The following is a 19,797-nucleotide window of genomic DNA, read 5'->3' as shown; positions in this document are numbered from 1 at the left end:
ACACAGCAGTCCTTCCAGCAATTACACTTCCATGTATATAGGCAGGGAGAAGAATAGAAAGCAGGGACTCAAACAAATGTTTGTACATCCTTGTTCATAGCAACATTATTCACAATACTCTAAAGGTAGAAGCAACCCAAATGTCCATCAACAGATGAATGGGTATACAAAATGTGGCACATACATAAATGAATATTATGCAGCTTTACAAAGGGAGGAAATTCTGATACATTCTGGAACAGGGGTGAACCACGGAGACACTGTGCTAAGTGCAATAAGCCAGTCACAAAAAGACAAATATTTTATGATTCCATTTACATGAGGTACCTAGAGTAGTCAAATTCAGAGACAGAATGAGGAATGGCAGTTGTCAGAGGCTGGGGGATGAGGGAATGGGGAGTTACTGTTTAACGGTTCAGTACAGAGTTTCAGTTCGGGAAGATGAAAAAGTTCTGGAGAAGGGTGGTGGTGATGGCCGCACAACGACGTGAATATACCTAACGCCACTGAACATTACTAAAATGGTAAACTTTATGTTATGTATATTCTACCACAAAATTTTTTAAAACAAACAAAAAAACACAGCCATCTACTATGAGGCAATGTTTGCAGAAGTCCAGCAGCTCTGGATGTACACAAGGAAAGCCTGACTTAGGATTCTCAAACAAATGCCATCCACCTACGTGTTCAGGTCGGATACAAAGAACAGGGTAGACAGAAAAAAGGCCCCAAGAACAACCTGATTCACACAATAGCTAGCTAGAGAACAGATGTGCAGACAGGTAGGACAGGACAGTGGGAAGCAGAATGGCAGGTGAGTGGCAGTCAGAGGAAATATGACTTATTTCTCTGTGGAGACATCAGTCATACTACAAATCCAAAGTGCAGGGGAATGGCTTGGCCATAGCACCCTGGCAACCCTGCACTCATCTAAATAAGCCACACAGGCAAGGCTTGAAGTGCAGCTGTTCTGTCCTGGACGAACACCTTATGATCGTCCTGGAACACAGGGGGCGGGGGTAGGTGCGGGGAGGAGCTGCTAGTCCCCCTCACCTCCCTATCGCCCTGCTGGCTGTCATGAGACAGGTTCTCACTGCCTCCTGGGTTCTGGTGAAGTGGGTTTTCTGGGCACTCCTCCACCCAGCCCCCAAATAGAGCTCCAGAACGCAAACCACTTAGCTACGGCCTACATCTGGCTCCTCGGCAGCAGGGTATTCCAGGATGCACGCTGTCACTGGCCCCTTTTGCTTTAGCGTCACCCTTGTTGATGTGTTGGGCAAGGGTTTCAAGAAGCTTATGAAGCCTTATGCTTCTTTTCTTTGTGTAAGTAAAGTGGTTCGTTGTATTTTTTACAAGTCAAATCAGTTAGGCCTCGGCCTTGACTTGTCTTATACGTGAGCTTAACAAGTAGTCACAAATGGCACCAAGTTCTCAAGATGGTTCACTATTACAAATTAAATGGTAATCTTTACATGTGAGCAGGATAAAGAAGACTGTTCGTTTCCAAGATTAACCTTTTCAACTTCATTTCTTCTTATGTGTACTATAATCTTGTCTTCCTCCACCAAATCCTACCATCCCTGAGAGCAGAAACGTGTTCCCCTGCTACTTTCCTTTATAATTCTTTCCAGCTCCAGGTAGAATGCTTTATACACACTGGCAGTACTCAGTAAATATTGGTGACCATCTCACACGACATTATTTTGTCCCTAAGCTACAAATAGGTAAACTGTTGCTCTTTGATTTCACAGAAACAGCAAGCAAATTAATGTGTTTTTAAAAAAAAATCGATGAGACTTGCTTAAGGTCACAGAAACGTGTTCCCCTGCTACTTTCCTTTATAATTCTTTCCAGCTCCAGGTAGAATGCTTTACACACACTGGCAGTACTCAGTAAATATTGGTGACCATCTCACACAACATTATTTTGTCCCTAAGCTACAAATAGCTCTTTGATTTCACAGAAACAGCAAGCAAATTAATGTGTTTTTAAAAAAAAATCGATGAGACTTGCTTAAGGTCACATTTTCAGGCATCATGATTGACTACAGATGTTACTCTGGTGTCTGCAAAGGAAAATATTACATCCATATTTCTTAAGGGGGAAAAAAGCACTATTTTTTTCTAAACCAAGAGAAAAATGATTTCTGAAAAGCAAATATTCTGCCAGAATTAAGGAAGTGCTCAAGGAATTATGAGGACATATCAAAAGAACACAGCTTAAAGAGAAACCAGTATGAAGAGGGTCCCATCAGCTAAATTAGGGACAATTTGAGCTACAAAAAGAAAAGAAAAAGAATAGATTGGAATTCAATGAATGAAATAAGAATCCATGACTTCATACTGATAAATATATAAGTGGTGAGAAGGAAGAGCTCTTCCTTTCAACAGAATGCCTACTAAAAAATACAGGAAGGAATTTTTAAAAAATCATCAATGGATACTAAAACTAGTAAAAGCTTGATAAGAAATAGGATCAGATTCCCACACAGACCAGCTGCCAAAAAAAAAAAAGTATATTTACATAGTGTCAATCTCCCCAGAAGTTACTTATTAATTACAATGGGAAAAATAGCAACATTACACTGAAGAAACCTAAAAGATACCACCCCTTAACCAAGTGATCAAAGCTGACATCACCAATGCCAGTGCCTCTCTTCTGTGGTATTCCTGCCAAAAATGCCTAATCTGAATCTAATCAAGAGGAAAAATGAGACAAACCAAAATTGAAGGATATTTTACAAAACTGACTTGTGTTCTTTAAAAATGCCAAGATCAAGAAACACAAAGAAATGTTTGCTAGATGTTAAATGAATGCAGTACCTCTAGGTTCATTCAAATATTTACTAAGCACCTGTATGTGCCAAGCACTGTTCTAGGTGATGGGGATATCACGGTGGGCAAGACAGACATAGTCCCTATCCTCATGGAGTTTATATTTGGGGGAGCAGGAGGACACATAAGAAACAGACAAAGAAATTAGATAATTTCAGACTGTGGTGAATATCATATTAGCATAATAAAGGTAAAGTGATAGAGAAGGATGGGACTGGAGCAGAGGTGGCCTCCACCACCAGAGAGGGGGTGAGTTGCCCTCTCTGGATTGTGTTCTTAGGGAAACACCCCTTAACAAGGTGACACAGCCCAAGAGCCAACCAGGCAATGATCTTTGGGAAGAACATGCAAGGCAGAAGGAATAACATGTGGACAGACCCTGAGATAGGGGCAAGCACATAGTCTGAGAAACACCAAGGAGGCCCTTGTGGCTGGAGTCACTAAATGAGATAAGAGGTTTGCAGGACAGGCAGGAGACAAACAGTAACAACTGTGAGCCATTGGGAGGAGTTCATGTTTTACTCTAACCAAGAAGAAACAAAGTAGGGGTTATACGTAGGGCAGCGACATGATCAACTCCACGTTTGTTAAGGGGAAAGAGACAGGTGTATAAGAAAGAACAGACTGAAGAGAATGGATCACAGGAAGCAATTAATATTGAAAGCTAGAGAAACGTATTGCATCTTCCCAGAGATCTCTGCAACAGCAATACATAGTCTTTTTTCCGTACCAGTTTTCTAAACAGCAGCATTATCATCAACCTAAATCCATAAAAGTGGAGTAATGTGTGAGTAACATGTGAGTAAGTTAAGTAGTGGGAGTAGATTTTTTTCCAAAGAAGCACCACCCAGCAAACCTTGCTGAAACCCACAGACCCAGCCACAGTCAGATGCACTTCTAATCACATCACCTTCCCAATGCCACCTGCCTTGCTTCCCCCACCCATGTATACCACCTGCCTCCCCCATGCAGGGTTCCAGGAGGGCTGTTAACCAAGCTATGCACCACCCAGCAATTCCCAGTCCACTCTGTCAATCTCAACTTTTAAAATTGGATTTTGGCCAATAAAAAAATCTTAAGATGTACAAAGTTAAGTAATTACCACATACTAATCTGCTTTAATTGCTGCTACCATTGAATTTCTGCAGTCAAACTCCAAGAACCAAAATCACAACTAGCCAACTACACGCAATTGGTGGACTCTTTAGGTTTTACAAGATTAATCTTCTGACTTATCTACAAAGCAAAAAGGAAAGGACCTCCAGGAAAGGCTTTCAGGAAAGGCATCCCATTAATTGGGTTGAGTTTCTATCTTTGTAATACAAAATTTCTTGCAGCTAAGGCAGACTGTGTGTCATTTAAAAATATGATGGAAGTAAACAAGCATGAAAAAATGTCAATAAAAACCTTTTCTGCATCTTTGTAATTTACTGAAATCAATCAAAGCCAAAAGCAAACCCCATGAAGACACTAAACGGGCAGTTTTAGAACAGAAAAGCTAATTTCATTTCAAGTTACATAAGCTACTAAAAAAAAATAATCTAAGATGGGAAAGCTGACAGATGTTCACAGCATAAGAACATTAAAAAATAAAAGTAGGTAAACCTGGGATTTATAAAGGGCAACATAAGAAAGAGAGAAACAGTAATTACAATAACCCATAAGTTTTCCAGTTTTCATGTTAACAAAGTCTCCAAAACTTTTTTAAAAATTTCTTAATATAGATAACCTTGCTTTTCCACTAAGCTTCTCTTTTCAGAAGTGTTTGCTAACCTATCCCCAACTTCAGTTTTACCCAAATTAATTTTAGCACTATACTTAGGAATCCCTTAGGAAAAATCAAGTATGGATTTTAAAAAATACCTATTTGAGAAAATTATTTCCAAGTGCTCCTCTCTGAAATGTGCTTCCCCACCACTCACTGGCCCCTCCACCCTCACTCCCTTTATCCATCCCGACCTCAACCTTGACCCTGCCACAGCTGACTGGACACCTTCCGTAGGGGAGCCATCCCATTAGCTGGGCTGAGTCAACTCAATCCTCTCTCCTGGAAAACGGAGATTCTAGTTGGTCTTTTGTGGTCCTAGAAGAGAGGACATTGGGATAGCCATTTTCTACCATGTATGGACAAAAAGAAAGTTATTTTATAAAGAATAAAGATTTACAGAAAAATAAATGTGAGACACAGAGAACAGTAAGACTAAGACTGATTAGAGAATTTTAAATCCGGATACTAAAGCAGATAGCTGCCTCAGTTCCTACAGGCTGTCTAACTCCCAGCTCCAATTTCTCATGAGATTCAGTCATGTGCCTCACCCTTGGTCTCCGTGAAAAATCCTCATACATAATAACTTTTCTCTCACCCCCTCTCCACCCATTTTGCTGGAGTCAACTTTAGAGAACTTCTGCTACATACAACCTTCATGATCTTAATTAATGCTAGTAACGGGCAGCCTCCAAAATGGCCCCCAATATATCTCCTGGTATTCTCACTCTTGAATAATACCATCTCCTTGAGTGTGGGTTGGACTTTAGTGACTTGATTCTCACAGACAGCAGTGATGGAATGCCACTTTTGAGTTTAGGTTATAAAAAGACTGTGGCTTCCATCTTAGGGTCTCTCATGCTCTCTCTTGGATCTCTTGGTCTGGGGGAAGCCAGCTACCTTGTGAGCTGCCCTATGGAGAAGCCAATGTGGCAAGGAATGATGTCTCCAGCCAGCAAGTCAGTGAGCACCTGATGCCTGTCACAGCCATGGAAGTGGGCTGCAAGCAGTCTCCCCTAGTTGAGACTTGAGCTGACTATAGCTCTAACCAAAGGCTTGACTGCAATGTCAAGGGACATCCCAAGTCCAGCTAAGCTGTGACCAGAGTCCAACCCACAAAAACTGAGAGATAATAAATGTTGTTGTTTTAGGCAACTAAATGTTGGGGTAATTTGTTACACAGCTTGACAACTAATACAATTCTCTAAGATATAATTTTTACTCAATTAACATCACATAAATGGGTCAATATCTTCATGGGACTATTTAACCTTGTTGTAAGAACTGGTTTAAAAGAGGCGCAGGATGTTGCAGTAAAAGCCTCTGACCCCAATATCAAGAGACTTACTGTCAGACTGAGAACTGCCACAAACTAGCTATGTGATGCTGAAAAGCAACTCCTTCTAGAGCTCAGCTGTCCTAGCTGTAAAGTGAGGACCTCTATGGTCCTTGATGGTATGAACATTCCGTGATTCCATAAAGGCTATTTTATCGCACTGAATAAAAACAGTGTATTCTTGGGCCGGCCCGTGGCTCACTTGGTAGAGTGCGGTGCTGATAACACCAAGGCCCCGGGTTCGGATCCCACATAGGGATGGCCGGTTCGCTCACTGGCTGAGCGTGGTGCTGACAACACCAAGTCAAGGGTTAAGATCCCCTTACCAGTCATCTTTTAAAAAAAAACAGTGTATTCTTTGTACAGTTCTAAAGATACCTATTCTGTCTTCCACATTACAACTCCGAGTGATCATTTTCCAGAACACAGAGTACACACAAAATATACAAGAAACTGCTCTCCGATGCACATCCATCATTATGAAATCTCTTTTTCAATAAATGTCCTTCATAATGACCGTAATTCATTAAATAAAATGTTTGAGGACCAAGCCACTGACAAGTTCAACTAAACTACCTACTGACTTCAAAACAAACCTACATCATTGTCCAGACAGGATCTTTGAGAAACAGCTTTCCCGTCCGCCTCTTGTGGCACCCCTACCTGCCTCTTGCCCACCGGATCCCACTTGAAAACTTTCCCTGACCATACCCCCTCACCACACAGGGCACAACTAATCACTCTGGCTTCCCTTCTACCTCTATACACAGGATTGTAACCACTTACTTGTATCTTTCTCCACTAATAGATCACTAGGTCCTTAAGGGTAAGGTCCAAGAAATATTGATTTTTGTATTTCCAGCACCCAGCAAGGAGCCTGGGACACAGTACTTGGACCGACAAATGTTTGCTGACCTACTGAAGAACTGAATCTAGAACTCCCATAGGAAGCAACAAATTCTCACACTTCTGGAAAACGTGCCCTTCCTCAAGGCTAGCATATCTGTAGACCACCTACAATGGCAGTTGCTCTAAGCCTATTCATCACGGGCACTGGTAATTCTTTCTCAGCCAACACTTGCCTACTGAATTCCATTTTCTCTCCAACACCTTCTTCTCTGTGGCTGAAGAGAACACATTCTAAAAACACGTTTACACAGGGGACCTAACCACTTGCTAGAAATATTAGATTACAAGGAAAGAACTCCACTAACTTCTCAGCTTGTCTAGTTCCTTACGGTACTAGCATTTTGCTTATATAACCTCTTCATCTATAGCAAGTATTTTAAACTGAAGAATTGTGACCATTTTTAAACTCTGAAAAAAACTATTTTAATATAGCTTTTCAATCAGTTTTTTTTTTTACTGACCCCACCATTGGCATTAACAGTCATTCCAAATTTAAAAGAAAAAAAAATTGTAACGAGAGACATGTATTCCAGATAAGGATTTCAGTGGAATAAAACAAGTGAACTGAAGGCAAAAACATTATATACCAATGATCTTAAAATAATATCTGAAAAATGGATAAATCATTTACACACTCAGAAGCAAAGAAAACAACATGGCTAACTTAGATCTCAGCAATCGCTTCCATCATGAAATGGTTAAACTGAACCACCAAACTGTATAATGAGATATGGCTCCACAGTTTATTAGGCTGAAGACATTGAAAAGAAGCACCAGTCTTCTTAACAGAATATGATTTCAAGCTCATTATAAATGTGATAGATCTAGACAGACAGATAGATAGTTAGATAGAAAGATAAAATTCCCTAATAATTAGCTAGTTACCATTTACCAAAAGAGGTCCTGTAAGGGTGCCTAATAAGAAGCACTTTTGTTAATCTTGTTCCAATGGGTTTTTTATGCTTAACATAAAAATACTTAAAATACTCCATAATCATAATTTCCCTTGTTTTAGGATTACATCCCTGGTCCCCACAAACTGCTAAGCACCCACAATGTAAGTTGCATAAAATATGTTTTGCCATATTTTCATTTTGTACAAACAGACTTTCTAGAATATGTGCATTTGAAAAACAGATGAAAGAACTAAAGAATATATTTAACTTGGGTTAAGCTAAACCTTCCCTGAGAGACCTCATATTTCATGGAATCAGGCATAAACTAGGCTTGTTTAAACTTCAGATTCACTCTAAAAATAATACTTAAGGTCCCTTTAGAAGACCTCACCATACAAAAAGAATACTGAGAAAATATCCAAAGTTTAGCTGCTTCTGCGTGGCCTAAGTTGATCTGAAGAGTTCATCTTCCCTGTCACTTCCAGATGTGTCAAACAAACAAGGAGAGATTCGTTCTCATAACTCCAAATAATGTTCCTAATTGGTTCTGCACACACTGACAGGCCCGGACAGTCACGTGCCTCTACCTTGGTCTTCTCATCTTTCTAGCAGGGGCATATTTAATCCTCTAGCAATGGCCCCGGCAACCCAATTTCCCTGTGTGCTCTGTAACAGGGGTGTTGAAAACCACCTCTTTAACGAATAGCTGTGCTTTTATAATGATAACTTTCCTAACTTCCTAACTAATGGTTTGTGCTACATGGGAATAGCAGGAGTTGACTATACATTTTTAAACCTCATGCTTTTGGAAAACATCTTCAACTTCAAGAATCACTTCCGTCTGAATATTTATAAACACGTTTACTTCTAAGGGACTGACACTTTCGGTTAAAATATTCTGAGAGTCAATGCTGAATTGTCAGGAATACCATATCACCACATTCTTCAGAGCTTCCTTCACCTAGGCAAGCTGCAAATCAAGACCTGAATTTCTAAAGCACTGTAATAAGAAACACACACTGACATTTTCTCAATCCAGCAGCAGTGTGCTTGAGTAAAGAAACTAATTCTTGAAATCAAATAATTTAAATGGGCTCATCCCTAACTATTTTTTCCTTAAGAATGCAGTTGCCACACAGATGCAACACGAGAGTTCCCCCTACACACCCCACAGTTTTCTACTAAGGATATACTTAAATATCAGACCCCTAAATCAAATATCCGTTCTATTATCCACCTGCCCTAGGAGCCAGGTCATCATGCTGCAGTTGATGAGATTCCAAAAGGTCCACAAAGACACAAAATTCCACTGAGCACTCAAACCAAGCCAAAGATATGAACTGTCAGAAAATGGAGTCAGACCAGAGCTTTACAGACTCTTATCAGTCATTCCATTTTTATATTCCTCATTGGAACAGACTCTCAAAAGGAAAGTCCACTGTGAGTACTAACAAAATATGGAAAACGCAGAACTAGCTGATTTTAAAACTGAAAAAATAAAACTCCTGGCTAAAAGAAGAAAAATTTATCATTTTATATATATATATTCAGTAGGATATACTATACCAAAAAGGAAAAATAATAATAAAAGATGAAAAAGGAGGTTTAAGTGGATTATGAAACTGAGTTAAAGGGATTATATAACTTCCAAGTATTCATTAGAAGCTATCCCACCATCCACTGTCAGAACTATGGACAATGTCCATTCTGTCAATAATACCACGAAGAGCACCATCTTAGAACAAGATGTTAGTTCTAATGAGTTAAAATGAACAATGCAGCCCTTTGCAAAACTGGAGGAGGAGTGGGGCATCACTCACACCAAAGTCTGAAGTTAATGGCGCCCCCTGGAGTTGTGCAACTTAGAGTCTGTGAAGTCCTCCCTGAGGCCTTGAACGTGTGAAAGTGACAAAAGCAAAGAAAGCAGAAACATTAGGAAGTTACCCTACTAAGTTTCTCTTTCATCTTAAATCCTAGTGCCTGTAGCTTATTTATTCTAGAGGCAGGGAGAGGAGTTGTCCCCTTAGGGGAAATTTCATTTGGCAAAGTCTGGAAACATTTTTTATTGTCATGACATGAGGAAGGGGGTTTGGTGCTGCTACTGCCTCTGGCATAGAGTGGTAAAAGTGGGATGCAGCTAAATACCCTACAATTGACAGGGCAGCCCCCATTAACACCAACAAAGAATTATCTCACCCAAAATGTCAATAGTGTTGAGGTTGAGAACCCTACCACAGTTTCCTTAACAACTCCTGCTTTATTGAAAGTGTTCCTGAATTTCACACCTAAAGGCTAGATTCAGCAAATACACTTTCATATGTGAATATGACTAATCAAGACAGAAACCCATTTATGAAAATTACTTTGGGGAATAAAACACTAAAAAGTATACAGTCAGTTTACAGACTGTCCTTCTTTAGTGGACATCAACATTGTAGTTTAACACTATGTTTCAAACCATGTTAAAGTCAGACATACATCACAGGGGAAAGGCACTCATTCAACGTCTTGACTGTAGACCTTCCGTGTCCACAGTAAAGACACAAATGCACTCTGAGGACCCAGAAGACTGGGTGGTAAGGACACAGCTGCATTAAACCATCCTGCATCTGTGAACAGAGTGGACGCAGCTGGCTGTCGTATAGCAGGCTGCCTTCCAAGCTCACCCATCTACATGATCTCTTCTCTCTGACTTTCATTTCAGCCAAGCACTCCTACCCTCAATCCCCTTCATTCTCTCCTTCTTTTCCTGCCCCAATGGTGTCTTATAAAATATTCTGTACACAAGAGTAAGTTGCATTTGCAAAAAATCCAACTTAGCAATTAAAAATTCAAAACAAGGAGTAATAAGATGACAAACAATTGTGTTGTGACCTCTCAGCTCTCTGTGTAGGAATCTGCAAATGCCCTGTGTCCTCTTGATTTAGCACTCCTCATGAAGATACTGGTAAACCTTGTACTAGTGGGTAGATAACAACTCTCCTAGTTCATGCTCTCCCAAGGCTTAGAAACAAATGGGTATCACTATCCTAACCTGATTTGTTATTCTGTCACTAAAAACACAGTTAAGTTAATATTTAAGACGAAGTTCCTCAATCTCCTCATGTTTTTATGCCTTGTCAGTTTGTCAGTGGTTTGCAGAACTTCTAGCCAGGTAGCCAGGCCTGACCAGTGACTTTGTTTCTTTGGCACTGGCTATTCAGACCATTTACCAATGCTTTTCAAGTAAGATAACACTACTACATTGAAGTAACTACATATTAAAATAACAATCCATCACTTACACATAGCTTGAGGGGAAATTGCTGTAGAAAAATAAGATTATCCGTATAAACTGGCAAAAAAAAAAAATTCACTATAAATGAAAGTAATCTCCATGAATTAGCAAATTTGAAATTTCTATAACTAGATTAAACACAGCATCATGACTTCATTTCTCATCCTAGACTTTGGTAGAGTACACAGACAGGAAGCCCTAAAACCTGGACTTTGAAGCAACTACACAAATCCTAGATCCACATCTAAAAAACCTATTATAAGAACAAGAGATAATTTAAGGGATAATTATAATTACTCTTGCTAGAATAGCATTTATCAATTAAAATCCTGAATGTCATTTAAAATCCTGAAAACCTGCAATCATTAACGACAGAATTCTAAATTTGGAGAGAAATCTTTTCTTGAAAGGCATAACACAGACCTCATATCCTACCCATCCATGCACTAATTCCTCTGATTATTGATAAATTTGCAGTGTCAAGTTTACCAAATATAAACAAAATATCTTTAATAATTTCTCTTTTCACCTTTTGCCCACCCAGAACAGAAGCATCACTCCAAAGTAAAGAACTTGTTTATAAAATGTTTTCAGCACTATACTCAGTTTTGCAACATACAGCTATGTCACATATGAATTCTCATGCAGAGTAGTTCCTCTTCATCCTTCACAGAACCAGAAGGTCTATAATCAGAGGTGTCCAAAATAGAAGTGACTTGCATCTCACCACCCAACTAAGCAAGGCCCGCAACGCAAACTGGCACAGATGTAATTGTAGTTGCTAACAATTATCTTTAGTGTATCCCAGCTGTACTTCTCTCAGTACCAGGAGCCAGCTGACATGTCTACAGATGCTGATACATCTCTGCTGTGCACGGCATTCACCATCTATCACACCCAAAGAAGACCCACTATCTATCTCGAGTAGGGGATAAAGATCACAAAATAATGACCCAGAAATGAAAATTACATATTCCAGGTAATGTGCCTATAGAGCAATGAAACCAGGTTGAGATTATTTTTAATCAAAGTAATAAAATTATGGGAGACTAGACACTTAGCCCAGAGATGTTACCATTGCCCATATATTTTAGAACTTCCTTTATGAAATTGCCTCTCAAATTTTAAAGCCATACTAAAAAACAAAAAGTTTCCTTACAAAACTATACACTAATCAAAACTAATGTACAGAATATCGATATTCTGACAAAGGTGAAGAAAAAGATTTCAAGGCTTTCTACTTCTGTATTTAAAAAGGAACCTTTCTGCCAACACAATAGAGCTGCTAAGACAGTGGTAGTTTGGAGGTGACTACTCCTGAAATGACCTCTCTTGTCAGAAGCACCAAGAGACTTTCCATGCAAAATCTTGCTCATCTAAGGGATCTGCCAACTTATGTGTTGGCAGACAGCAAAAGAAGCATGAAAAGAAATAAAAGAAGAGAGCCATAGCAACAGCATAAGTAGCCAAGAAAAAGAAAGGAAAGGTGGGTTAGATATCAGAAGACACATTAAATCTAATATATCTAATGGCAACTGTGGATCTAGCCAATTAGACTCCTTCCCAAAAGAAATGGGTACAAACAGCCCCCAGCAACCTGCTCAGGACTGCTTGAGCTTATTTTTTCAGTCCACCAACTCTTCTTTATTGAAAGCATATTTATGCATGCTTCAAAACCCTATTCTTTGAAGAATTTAAAAAAAAAAAAAAAATCCCTGGCTTCAGCTTCCATCTAAGGATGCATGCTGACATCCCCAGGAATCTGGCTCCCAGCACAGAGTCAGCAGACCACCTGGGTGGGCTCCGCTATCCCAGGAGCTATGTTTTCAAATATTCACCTCACTGCTTGCTGCATGCAACCCAGAAGAGCAATGCTAGAAAGAGAACTATTTCTATTCCAAATTCTACAGCCAGCAAACTTCCCATTAAAGGTCACAGAGCCCTATATAACCTCACCCTACCCAGCTCTAAAATTCCAGTTATGCTTCAGTACTGCCTTGAATACTACACTGATGTCTTTGTTAGAATAGGCCCCTCAGGTTTCTAGCTTCTCCAGCTATGGAAAGTTTAAACACAATTGGTGTAGATCATGGGGCACACTTCATGTTTAATACAAGAATATCAATATGAGTGTCATGCTCACAATGACATATGTCCATCTTGTGCTGTTTGGTTTATTAAGCATTTGGCCTCATTTTGATCCTTACAGTAGTAGCTCAGGATGTAAGGCAAGACAGTATTTCTTAGCACTTTTCTTTAAGCAGAAGAGGAAAGTGAGGCTCAGCAGAATGAGGCCCCACAGTAACAGAGGAGCCACATGTGGAATGTGGGTCTTCCAATTACTAGGCTCCGGCTCTTTGCCCCCCTACCTCACTCCACAGAGCCAGGAGCATGCCCTGTAAACCCCCTGAGAAGAGCCCTCTTCTGAATTTATGCTTCCTGACCCTGTCCTTCATTCTTCAGGAAAGATAGGATCGAATAATGCTAGCCTCAGAGCACAGAGTAGAGATGGTCTCCTGATCAAGACTCCCAGCAACAAACTACTCAACATTTCAAGATGATGAGAAATGCTGTAGCGGAAGTGAACTCTCTTCTTCTTCCAGCTATGAATTGAAAATGATACTGAAAGTAGGAGAGGGCTTACGTCAACTGTTACTGCTGAGGACTTACCCACCTTGCCTAAATGTGGAATCATGAAAGGATTCGTACTTTGAAATATGACAAGCATGATATTGTCAATAGCCCTCTTGTGAAAAATACCAAACACTGTTTTTCCTAAAGTAAGTCTAACATGACACACTTGGAGCTAAATCTCTGACCCTGTGTGATTAAAAGAGAATTTCAAAGCCACTCACATGTCCTGCTTCTCATTATTTCTTTCCTTTTGGTTCTGCCCCTTCCTGGATAGGAATGAATTTAATCTTTGTCTTAGTTTCATCCAGCCAGAAATGCAAAAGCAGTCACCTCCTTAAGATGAGAGACAATCAGCTTTGAAGAGGATGAGAAAACCTACCACTCCATAAAATTATTTAATCTTCACTCCTCTCAAAAAGCAGGAAAGAAAGTAAAAATCCTAATCACAAGGTATTGCTAACCAAAAGCATACAGACAATGATTGTATATCTCTTAAAACAAAGTGGGAGTGGACCAGATACCAGCAGGTTTGGATTCTAGAAATGGATCACTCCTTAATTAACTGTCACAGGGCAGTTGAGGCATGGAGCTCTAGAAAATGATGACAGATTGAATACCAACTGCCACTAACATGCCATGGAACCCTGAGCAAAATTCTTAACCTGGAAGGCTCTATTTCTTTGCCTGCAGAATAAGGAGAGTGATGTGGAGATTAAGAAAGATAACACGGGTCAACTGATTAGCACAGTTCTTGGCCCAAAGTTAATACAGAGTAAATTCTACTACCAGTGTCTATGATCTGCACGGCCTGGACAAGACACTGCAGCTCTCTGAGATTCAGTTTTCTTATCCATAAAATGGAGGTGTGGGAGCAAATGACTCCCTGATTCTAAATTAAAGAAATAAGTCAAATCAAGATAGAGAAGTCACAGAGTCATTCTCAGTGCTGTGGAGAACGGCTAATACGCAGTCAGCCCGTGCTTGGGTGGAGCATCTTCCCGCATCTCGCAGGCAGTGAGGATAATAGATCTTAGCCTGGAATAAATGTCCACAGGTATGGTCTTGCCCACCAGGGGTGGTAATGTCAATGTGGGATTGAGATTCAAGAAAAAAAAAACCGCCGAAGAGATGAGGTTAAATAGGTCATAGATACCCAAAGAAACAAGAGGAATAATTCAAGATGACAACAGGTCCTTAGATTTTTCATTGCTCTTTTGTCTCCCCAGCCTTCTAACAGCAGTTATACTTTTTCTAGTTATCCTTCTGGTCCTTAGGATGAGTCCCTCAGGCTTCTAGCTTCTCTGGCTACAGAAAGTTCAAATACTGTTTGCTGTATATCCTGTAACACACATCACATTTAAAACAAGAAAATGAACAGGAGTGGCTATGTTCATAATTACATATGTTCACCTAGTACTTTTTGGTTAATTAAGCACTTGAGCCTCATTTTGATCCCAAGGATGTAAGGCCACAGCTAACATCATTCAATGGAACAGACAAGGAACACAAACTAAACATATCATATTGCTAAACAGATGGCCATTAGCCATGGTTTCCTTTCCACTGGGGAGGTTTTTTTTTCTTTTGTTATGCTTTAAAACATAAAACTTTCTTAAGTTTCATTTCAGGACTTAACCCTATCTGCTACCTCTCAAGTTAAGACACAAACAAAGCCAAAATGTTTGACACCCACTCTGCTTTTATGATTACAAGTCCTGTTCATTCCCTCTTTCTCTTCTATATCCCTCACCCAATAAACATATGTGGTGATGTTCTGACTCATGTCCTTAAACGACTGTGGCTACATTCATTCATTCAACGCATATTGATAGAGCATCTTCAAGGAATCAGGCACTATTCTAGGCACTTGGGTCACATCAGTGAACAAAACAAAAAATGTCCTGTTGGAACTTAAAAGCTAGTAGGTGGAAGTAGTTATTATATGTGTATATACTTATACTCATAAAGTGTATTATATGACGACATAGAATAAAGAAACAGGGAATGCATATGTGGACTGCTGGCAGAGCAGCAGGAGGGATGTTAAATGAGGTGATTAGAAAAGCCTCGCTGAAAAAGTGAGGCTTGAACCAAGATGGAATACGGTGAGGGAGTTAGCCAAAGGATACATGGAGAACATTTCAGGCAGAGGGGTAGAGCAAAGGCCCTGGGGTGCGAGTGTGTCTGGGCGTGTTCAAGGAACAGCTCAGAAGGAGGCCAGTGTGGCTAGAATGAGCAAGTGACAGAGTGAGTTTGGAGCACAGGGAAATCACAAAAGGCCCTGGGAGTCCATTGCAATGGAACGGCTTTTACTCAATGGGAAACAAGGAGTCACTGCAGTTTTTGAGCAGAAGATATATTAAAAGTTTTAAAAAGAGTCTTGACCACAGCGCTGTGTTGAGAACAGACTGTCGGGGGCAAAGGCAGAAGCAGGGAGACCAGGTAGGCTGGCAGAGACAACAGCTACTTAGATCTTCAGAAGAGCAGCAGGAGAGGTTCTGAGAAGTGCTCAGATTCTGGGTACATTTTGAAGGTAAAGAGCCATGCTTTCCTAGCAGACTGGATGTGGGATGAGGGAGAAATCGAGTTGGTAAAGACAACAGGTAAGCTATAAAGGCTGACGTTGCCATCAATTGTTTTGAGGCAAAACCCCAAACTGACACTACAGTATAGGTGTTACAGGTATCCCATTTATTGGGGCTCATCACATTTTAAATTCTCTTTACTCCACCCCTCCTTTTCTCCTTCCACAGAAATCCTCTAATCATGAAGTCTAGACTGAATAACTGGTGCAGACAGATGAAGTTTCTTCTATGAGAAATTATGGATATGACCACAATGACAACAGACACACTATCCCAGCAGGCAATCCAAGACTACAACATTTGACAGCTAGTCAAGCAATAATGGAAAGTTCCCATTTGCCATTTACTGGCTTTGTAACTTTGGGCAAGTCATTTCTTCTGTCTATGCTCATTCTTTTAAGGTAAAAATATCCATAGGGTTATCGTGAGCCAAGCACTTAGGGTAGCATCTGGCCCAGAGTAAGAAATACATAGGGGTTGCAATTACTACTATCATTGTTGTTAACTGATTTTGTTACTTCTCAATTTCTAAATGATTTTATGAGAAATAACGCTGGGGGAGTGGATGAGTCTAATACAAATTTCCAAAACACAAATAACCTAACACTAACGTACATTGAGTACAAAGACACAGCAAGTTGCCAGTAGGTGTCATGGAAGCCTAACTACCTTAACTATATTACTACCCCTTGCATGTTTGGGGGCAGTATGGGGAAAACATGGACACGTACGTTATATCTCTGCGATTTACAGAAACTGATCTATCATCGAAGACCCATGAACTTCTCTGAACCTTTCAATACTAGTTGTCTGGGATATTTTCAGGATATAAGATGGTACTTGATCACTTTAGCTTTTGATATACACTTGAATCAAGAATACTTAAGATGTAGTTTTAAAATGTTTACTAATAATATAACAATGTAACTCAGAAGTTCAAATATATATAGATATCGGTAGGTATGTACAGATGTACTAGTATAGTACATGTATATACACTATTTAACTTAAACAAATTGTTCTCTTTTCCCAGCCTCTGATACTAGATGAATTTCTACCATAAATGTCCTTGAATGGCAGGTAACAACTTTCAAGATTTATCTAGCCAGCAATCCTCAAGCCTAGCTATATCTTAGAATTACCTGGGGAGCTTTAAATATTAACACATTAATGCCAGCACCCAGCCTTAGATGTCTGATCTAACTGAAACCAATGTTGAGAACCCCTGGTTAGGTAAATCCTAGAAGTATTATTTACTGAATCTGGGAGACACAGAGAACATTGTTTAAATGGTAAATGAGTATTTCTGAGTTTAAACTAGCATCATACGAAGGTTCTGTGGGAAGAGGACACTATAGCCTAGATTAGAAACCCTCTTATCATGGGCTATACTGTCTCAAACTATGCTGAATCTGCAAAACAAGAGTTGGTGGTCTCAAAAATGCTTGATGACTGAAACTTAGGTTTCTTTCAAATGAAAAAACACACAATACTATTCCATTGTTCTCCGGAAAAATTCTTCTAAGCCTTAAGAGCCAAATAGCTGGTTACAATTACTTTTTTTCCTCCAGTTTCCTTGCTATAGTCTATAACAATGGTATGCAGCCTGATTCTAAGAAATGTGACTCTTCTTTCCATTTCTCTCTCTTTTTTTTTAATCCATCATGGAAAACATAAATCTCCATGAGATATTAATGCACAATGTAAAGGAGAAGTTATTTCCAAATGTTTTTGCCTGTCAGCATCGTATAAGACTGGGTAGTGGCTTTCTATAATAAAGTCATTCATTCATTCATCCCTTTAAAGCACAATATTTATTGAATCTTTTATATATGCTAAACGTTTCTTTCAGGTGCTTGGGGCTATAGCAGTGATCAAAACAGATCTGGCCTTAATTTTCTTCTAGAAGCCTTTAAATGCATAAATTTAAAACAAAGTAAGACTGTAGTTCAAAGATACCTAAACAGTAGGTTAAGATCACTGAAGTCTAAAATAACAACTCTAGAAATGTCATATGGAACCATAATTTACTCAGCACCTACTGTAGACCAGATGTTGTATGGTACTCATTTAAGTTTCTGTACTAAGAACATGAAATTACTATTTAGAAGAAATTAAAGGAAGCCAAGCAATGAGAAAAATCTTGCCTTTAGCAGAGTTTAAATATGGCTTTCCACATTAGTGGGAATGTTTCATCCTAAAGTCAAAAACAAAGGATTATGACAGAGTTGTGTGAATTCATCCACACAAAAAACTTTTTCAGATCAACCACACTGTGAGAAGATTATGGGGTTAAGAAAAGAAAAATCAAGTTGTCATAAAACTATATTTCCAGTTTCAAAGGTTTTTAAGTTGAAAATGATGTAAACTGTATTTTAAGTATGATACATAAACTACCCCTCTGTACAATTAGGCCCCAGAACTTACTGATAAACAGTAATAGTGATACTGCAACACCAATAAAATAAAACATTACTTACGTGCAGTAATCAGTCCTTTATTTTTATTTTTTTAAGCAAACTCTAGTCCAAATCAAAAGTCACCCAGACCAATCAAAAATTCTTAGGACTGTAATTCAGGCCCATACAAAAACTGGTGACAATACAAAGCTGTGTGACTATCTTTTAAAAGCATTCCCAGGTGAAGATCATTGGACTCCAACACCTACTGCCACCCCCAAAATCCTTTTTTCCCCTTAAATATTGTTTTGGTTTTTAAAGGGAATGAGGGTGAGAGGACAGCCAAGTGAGGTCAATTTGTAAGTACCCGGGGAACTGACTCAGGCCAAGCCGGTTCTTCAACTCCAGACTGAGACCCTGATTCCAAAATGGTAATTCACTCCTCACTTATGCCAAAGCTCATCCATTCCCTTTGCTTTTTAAGGACAAACGCGCTCACCTTTCTCGCGCATAACTTGGCTTCACGCTAATGTCAGACAGTGCCTGGAACGCAGGGCTCTCAGGCCACCCCCGCCCCAGCACTGGCCGTTCACGTCTGGACAAGGGCCAGCTCATGTCACGTCGCGACCTGCACCTGCACGCGCGCACACACACACACACACACTCGTCCCCGGCGCTCCCGAGCCTTCGGACGACAAAGTTTCCCGGCTGCTCACTTTGGGGTACAAGCGAGGGGGCCGCTGGGGGACTGCGGGGCCCCGGAGCGCCCCAGTTACGCGGACGCAAACCCCGCTATGCACGCGAGACAGGCTGCGAAAGCAAAAGCAGCCCGGCGGGACGGACGCGGGTGTGCGGTGAGAGCCCACGGATGCCGGCGGGCTGCTGGGAAGGGGCTCGGCGGGGCCGCCCGCGCCCCGGACCCGCCCGCGCTCACCGTCGATGTTCTCCCGATCGCTGATGTGCTGCAGGTTGCAGCCCGTGTCCTCGCGGCTCAGGTCGGTGTCGGGCCGGTAGGACTCCAAGCGAGAGTGGGCATTCCTCCGGAGCTTGGGGCTGGACGACACGCAGCACGAGGTAGTGTTCCCCATCTTCGGCGGCCCCCCGGCTCCGGCTGCTCTCGCTTTCCTCCCCGTGCCCGGGCACGGGGCGCGGGCGGGTGCGG

The 19,797-nt window shown here is 40.5% G+C and overlaps 1 protein-coding gene across 1 annotated transcript in view; it reads right to left on the bottom strand.

Annotated features, from left to right (window-relative positions):
- The window catches only part of CCNY (cyclin Y), a 225,974-nt gene extending 206,183 nt beyond the window's left edge, over positions 1–19,791 (bottom strand). Inside the window, exon 1 of the mRNA XM_008579737.1 lies at positions 19,570–19,791. Coding sequence (XP_008577959.1) covers positions 19,570–19,723 — 154 coding nt within the window. The 5' untranslated portion in view covers positions 19,724–19,791. The remainder of the gene's footprint in view (positions 1–19,569) is intronic.
- Positions 19,792–19,797: the final 6 nt, after the last annotated feature.

The sequence above is a fragment of the Galeopterus variegatus genome, unplaced genomic scaffold (genome assembly GCF_000696425.1).
Source record: "Galeopterus variegatus unplaced genomic scaffold, G_variegatus-3.0.2 Scaffold1951, whole genome shotgun sequence".
In the NCBI taxonomy this organism is placed as follows: Eukaryota; Metazoa; Chordata; class Mammalia; order Dermoptera; family Cynocephalidae; genus Galeopterus; species Galeopterus variegatus.
This window is presented reverse-complemented; position numbering and strand designations above follow the sequence as displayed.